Below are 6,596 nucleotides of genomic sequence, written 5' to 3' on the forward strand. Positions count from 1 at the left end.
ATGCAACAAAATTGTAAGGCCCGAGATGTTATCAATTGTACGAGACCCCGAAAAGAAAATATTATTGATGGCATTTTTGTAAATAAGTGGAAAAATACTTGAATTAAATTTGATGGCACTTTCGTAATTATTGAGGGACCAAATTGCAAATAGTGAAAAGTTGAGGGACTAAAGTGCAATTATGGAAAAGTTGACACATGTCTCTAGCCATGCAATTTGACTTGTACGTGTGATTCTTTCCCATTTCATTACACAATTCAGAAATTTCAGCAGCAAGGCAACCGAGAGCTTTCCCCTCAAGCTCTTTTTCATTTCAAAAATGTGTTATGCAAGATCTAGCCGTCTGATTTTTGATCCGAGCCTAGTTCCGTGCTTTTCTTGGCAAAAGCTTCCAAAGGATGTAAGTTTCATTGATTTCTGACATGTTTCGAAATTTATGTATTGGAGGAATCATAATTTGACTGATATTATGTGTTCTTGAAATAACAATGATCATGTAATCGAAACCGGATCGAAGAACGGACATTGTATGAATTGGTTTGAAAAATTCAGCATGTTGTTCGAATGAGGGTAGTGCAGATTTTTGGAGTTATTGTTTGTAATTGTTGATGGTTATGAGTTAGGTTATTGTATCTAGTGGTGTTGTATTGACCGGGATATCGGGATTGGGCGGTTATACCGTTGATTCGAATTATTAATCAGATTGGTATCGATTTGAGCGGTATATTGATATGATATTATTGATATTGCTATTGCCAGATTGAGGGATTGACAGAGTCTGTATTCCAGATCGAAACTGCAAACGAAAGGTATAAATTAATGTTGAGTTGGGATTGCACAACTCGAGTGAGGTTTGACTCGAGTTTCCCTAAATCACATACTTTACTTTATTGCATTGATATTTGCATTGAGTTGATTGATGTACTTGTTCTCTTGAATTATAGAAAGCAGGTATTGGACGAGTAATCTTGTGACAGAAGTGCCTGATAGTGGTGGTATCGCCACGGGCACATTGCACGATGTCTCAAGATAGGATATTAGCGATAGAGCTACAGTCCATGACGGTTAGGTCAGGACACCGGATGCTTGGTTATATCGAGTAAATAGAATTGGAATTTCTTCTATTACGGAATTCGATATAGGAACACCATATTTGGTTATATCGAGTAATAGGATCAGAGTTCCTTCTATTACGGAATTCGATATAGGAACACCACATTTGGAAACCGGGATCCCTAGGCTAGGATTGAGTCTAGTCTAAAATGTAGAGTCACGAGTTTGAGTGACAGTTATATTGACTTATATTTATTGATGTTGATTTATGTTCCTGAATATGGTTCATGTCCCTTTATGTTCCTGATATTGGTACATGTTTAGAATATGAATTATTCTTGATATTGATTTATGTTCCTAATTAGGGTACATGTTTAGAATATGATGTATTCTTGTTACTGATTCATGTCATGATTTTGATATGGAATATGATTTTCTATTATATGCTTTTATATTGTTTATACGATTGCATGTATACATGATTTATACTGGGATATTTATATCTCACCGGAGTTACCCGGCTGTTGTCTTGTTTGTATGTGTGCATGACAACAGGTGGGACAGGATAAGGGTCAAGAAGAGAACGAGGCTGGAATAGATAGCGTGAAGATCCGGGGTCAGAAACAACTTAGGATTCAGCACTGAATTGTAGTTGAACCTAGTTAGATTATTGTAGATAATACAATAATTGTATGATTATGTGTAATATGTAATTTGAATTTAATTACATTATGTTTCCGCTTTGCATTTAAAAAAAAAAAATTAGACCCTGTTTATCATAAATGACTAAATATTCCTAAAGACAATTAAGGAATGAATTAGCGTCCGGGTCCCCACAAAAATACTTTGAAATTATGCACCAACTTGGTTAAATACTCACCGATTCAGCAGCTTTACATAGTTCACAATGCCATCGACTGTCTTGGCTCGAACTCGGGTGATTAATGACCGAAGTTGGACAAAAATTGAGTGACAAATTGGACAACAACTTTGGCACCTTGGATGTGATTTATATGTGTTTGGAAAATGTATAATAGCACTTGGATAGCACCTTGCTGCTGCTCAAAATGGCCGAGAACAACTGAAGAAATTGTGCACAAAATTGGGCAGCCCCTTGGCATGATTTTTGGAGGGCTTTTGGGAGGGATTTTAGTAACAATTTTCTGCAGCATATGTGATAAGTTCATTTTGTGTACTTAAATTATCCTTACAATTCATATAGATTGTTAGTTTTCTTGGGTAGAATTATTTTTGTTATTTTTGGTGTAATTGCAGGAATTTAGGTACGACTACGACATGGACGAGAAAATGAACTAAAATGGCGCTTAGGAGAAGAAATGCGAGCCAAGCAAGCACTGAGGGCAGTAAGACCCGCGCATATGCGCCACTCAAGGCGCTCACATGCCGACACAGGCAGAAGGCTCCGCGCATATGCGCGGAGCAATGGCGTGCAAATGGCGCGCAAGAAGACTCCCAAGACAGAAATAGGCGCGCATATGCGCGCGGCGCGAGTTTTCAGAATTAAATAGGTTTCGGCGTGGGTTTTGAAGGAGGTTCCGAAAGTTCATGACACAGCCAAAATATCACTCGAGAAAAGGAGAAAAAATGGGAGCGCACGGAGCATGGGACGCGAAGAACAGAGATAGAAGACGTTGGATCCGGACACGGAGACGCACTTTCATCTCTCGCCAACACGTTCTTAATTCGGTTCCTTATTTTTAGTTTTTTAATGAATACAAACAGGTTTTATATTAATTTAGATTCGAGTATGAACTAATTTTATTGTCTAGAGATTGACGTAGTCGAGGTTGAACCTATGTTATTGACATTTGAATTTTTATTGAATTAATTCATCGTGTTTATTTGTGATTTTTTGTCTTTAATGTTTTTGGATTACTGGCCATAATTCGACTGATCTAATAATTGAGATCTAACACTCGAGAGAGGTGATCGAAATTAGGACAGGGGAAATAACATCGTCAAATGTTTATAACGTGCAAAAGACGTATAACTTTGGCGAATCCATAAGAGAATTTTGGTTGCATTTATTACGTGTTACAGGATTTTGAATAGACATATTAAAAGCGGTAATAGGTTATACAGTTCTATTTATCACTTGAAAACGGGAATAGAAAATATTGTGCGTTCTTGGTTAATAAATATGGTGCAAATTAATAATATGTTAGACGAATTTAATTTAGTATAGGGGAGACTCGACGAAATCATATCTCTAGATTGCTTTAATCATTGAATTTCTAATGCGTGCTAGAATTCCAGAAATTGTTATTTTCTTTGAATTGATTATAAACCAACCATTTGATTTTCTAAATAAAGCTGAGCTATGTCAATTATGGTACTTAGTATTCAATTTTAAATAATTACTCTTCATGGGATCGATATCTGTACTCAAACCAGTATTAAAACTTGACACCATATACTTGCGGTAGTGAAAATACGCAACAATATGATATCTATTTATAGGTGAAATAATGTCTTTGCCTCTGCCCTCTTGGTCACCCACTTGGAGCCAAAGAAATGTCATCAATGTAGTCAAAACTCTATCCATACTCAAGGGTCACTTCAGTTATCTAAATGGTCACTTCTTGCATCTTCAATGTGTCTATCTTCTAGCTCACTTCCTAGCTGCATTTTGGTTGCTCTTAGGACCACAAGATAGATCTCCCTTGAGCTAGGAAAAACGAGCCCATGAGCTAGGGTTTTTCTTCTCCGAAGGCCACATGTCGATCTTTGCGGTTTGGCATCTCTTTGATTTCTTTTTAACTAACTTGTTTATTTTCTTGAGTTGGAATTTTAAGTCTATAGTTAGGTTATAAATTGATAAATTTGAGCTAATATATCGAGTTTTAATGTTTACATCTCATGTGATTTGTTTCGAGAAATCGGAGTCCTCACATATTGAGTCTAAGTTTGAAATAGATTGAAAAAATCGAAGAAAAAGGATGAAGACAAGGAACAAAAAAGATAGTTGTATTTGTTTATTATATCAGTTTTCAAAAGTTATCATTTTATCAGATATTCGAGTCCTTGCTTGAAGACAAATGGAATTATTGCTTAATTTTGTCACAGACCGAAAAAGAGGAAATAGTTGGAACATTTATGTTTTGGTGTTAACAAATAATTTAAGGCAAAATTGATCTAAGCTAAACTGAACTAGACAAAAACTGAGTCATCCAAACCAAACAGAACTGATTATGTCCACAAGCAAAACTGGTTTACCTTAACTGGAAGCAAAACTGACTTGGAGCTAACTAAATTACATTAATTTTAAGGACATCAGTTTACACCATATGACTAAAATGATTATTAAATAAGTTTTTTCATACTCTATTAAAACTGCACTACATTTTGTACGGACGTCAGAGAATGATGACGTGGACAAAAGACAAGCTAACATAAACTTTTATTTATAACATATCTTTTTTAAACTCGAGACCGTTGGACTTAGAGTCTATAAATAGATAAGGAGTTCAGTTTGGTAAAGCTATATGACCTTAACATAGATTCAAGCATTCAATAATTCAAGTATTTGAGCTAAACTGAGTAATTCGAGCACACATTATACTGAATTGTAGCTGATCATAGAGGACCATTAAGTGTTATGAGAATTCATTATAATTCATTGTATTAGAAAACAGTTAGCATATTGTTTCTTCGTTCAATTGAATAGACTAGGAGTTTTAGTTTTGACAGTGTTAAGTCAAACTGAACTTGATTTTTACAAATTGCTTGTAAAAATCAAAGACTTCTAGTGTGAGCCTTCCCAAAAGGAATAAGGGGTAACGTATGAGCTTGAGTTCTCCGAACATCCAAAAACAAACTTTTTTACATTTTAGTTTCTATTTACGATTCAGTTTACATATCCAATTCATTATTTGAACTGCTCTAATATATCAGTTTGACTTTTTTTCAGCATATATTCTATTAGTCAACTGACATTGACAATCGAGAATACCAAGTCAGTTTATAATCAAACTGAATTATCATTGAACAAAGAGATCATTTAAGCAACCCTCTTCGAAGCACTTCAGTCGATCCTATCAAAATTATTAAGTAAGATAATATTTTTCGAATAACTTGTTCATAAATTATCCTTTTATATTCTATAGATTTTCTAAAGAATATTTGTCATAAGAAACATAATAGAAATGTTTAAAATATATTTGATTAATTTCCAAATGATATATAGTTTATGATCTGGAATCATCTTTACAAAACTACCCTTCATATCTTTTCTTCTTAATTAGGTTAAATGTTTAGATTACTTTTAGAAATATACATTATATATATATATATATATATATATATATATATATATATATATATATATATATATATATATATATATATCAATGAGACATAGAGGACATGCACCACTGTATTCCCGAAATTAAAGGCAACTCGTGACAATCATAACTAGACATGAAATGATCAAATAATGAATTAAGCTGTTGTTTTTGTTTCATTAATTAAAAGAAAGATAGGAGTACTGATAAGTTTGAAGACAAATTATATCCTTAATTCATAAAAAATTTGATTTAATGGAAATAATGTTTCTTTAATTTATAGTGCAGACTTTCAATTTAATATATATGTATATATGTTATTTATTATTAATATATCTCCGATGAACGCGTCATGTGTGTATTGTCTTGATAGATAGTGAAGAGAATCATGTGGTTGCATGTGCATTAAGGTTAGAGAACATGCCTAATATGTATATTAAAGCTAGCCTTAATTAACTACAACGTAACTGATCTCCTCTCTTTCATTAACGTCTAATATATGTAACACATTAATTATAATTGTCCAATAGTTGTTTGTCTTCTACACGTACAAAATGGTTAATTAAATAGTATTGTCCTCCTCGTGAATTTCACTTATAAAAGCTTGCACTGTGTGACTCGCTTCTTGAGATCATTTACAATATTACTCTTCCTCGAGACCACACACACAAAACACACACATATATGTGTGTGTGTTATATTGTATAGGAAAAAAATAATAATTGAAATAATCATGGTTACTGGAAATTCTGAACGGGATCATATAATGCCATCAGTCCTAAGCAATACAAAATGGCATTCTGATCAGCAAATCTCGGAGAACAAAAAGGTGTCGATTATGAGAAGAAGGACGCGTTTAGATCGCTGCATCATACGGAAACCCCGAATTCATTCTATAGAAAGGAAGGTGAGAATGCTGAAGAAGTTGGTTCCAAACTGTGAATCCATGGGATCCGTGGAAAGGCTTTTTAAGGAGACTACAGAGTACATACTGGCTTTGCAAACGAGGGTTAAGCTCATGCAGATTGCGGCAGATGTATTGTCCGGTTCTGCTGAATCCGATCATCAGTGATTTCAATATTATTATTCATGATTATAGATTTGTAAAGGCTGATACGTACGTTCTTTTTCTTTTACATTATTCCTTCAGTCTTTTTTGTTTATTTTCAGTTATATCTTGCAGTATGTTGTACGTGTGTACTTAAAATGATTGGTTAGATCCATGATGGAAATCATATG

General features: G+C 33.9%; 1 protein-coding gene across 1 annotated transcript; it reads left to right on the forward strand.

Annotated features, from left to right (window-relative positions):
* Positions 1 to 2,390: 2,390 nt before the first annotated feature.
* Positions 2,391 to 6,596, forward strand: LOC140833661 (uncharacterized). Its single transcript, XM_073197987.1, has 3 exons — positions 2,391 to 2,417; positions 5,731 to 5,747; positions 5,928 to 6,596. Exons 1-3 carry the CDS (start codon positions 2,391 to 2,393, stop codon positions 6,427 to 6,429), a joined length of 546 nt encoding a protein of 181 aa, XP_073054088.1. The 3' UTR covers positions 6,430 to 6,596.

Source organism: Primulina eburnea, chromosome 6 (genome assembly GCF_022965805.1).
Source record: "Primulina eburnea isolate SZY01 chromosome 6, ASM2296580v1, whole genome shotgun sequence".
NCBI lineage: Eukaryota > Viridiplantae > Streptophyta > Magnoliopsida > Lamiales > Gesneriaceae > Primulina > Primulina eburnea.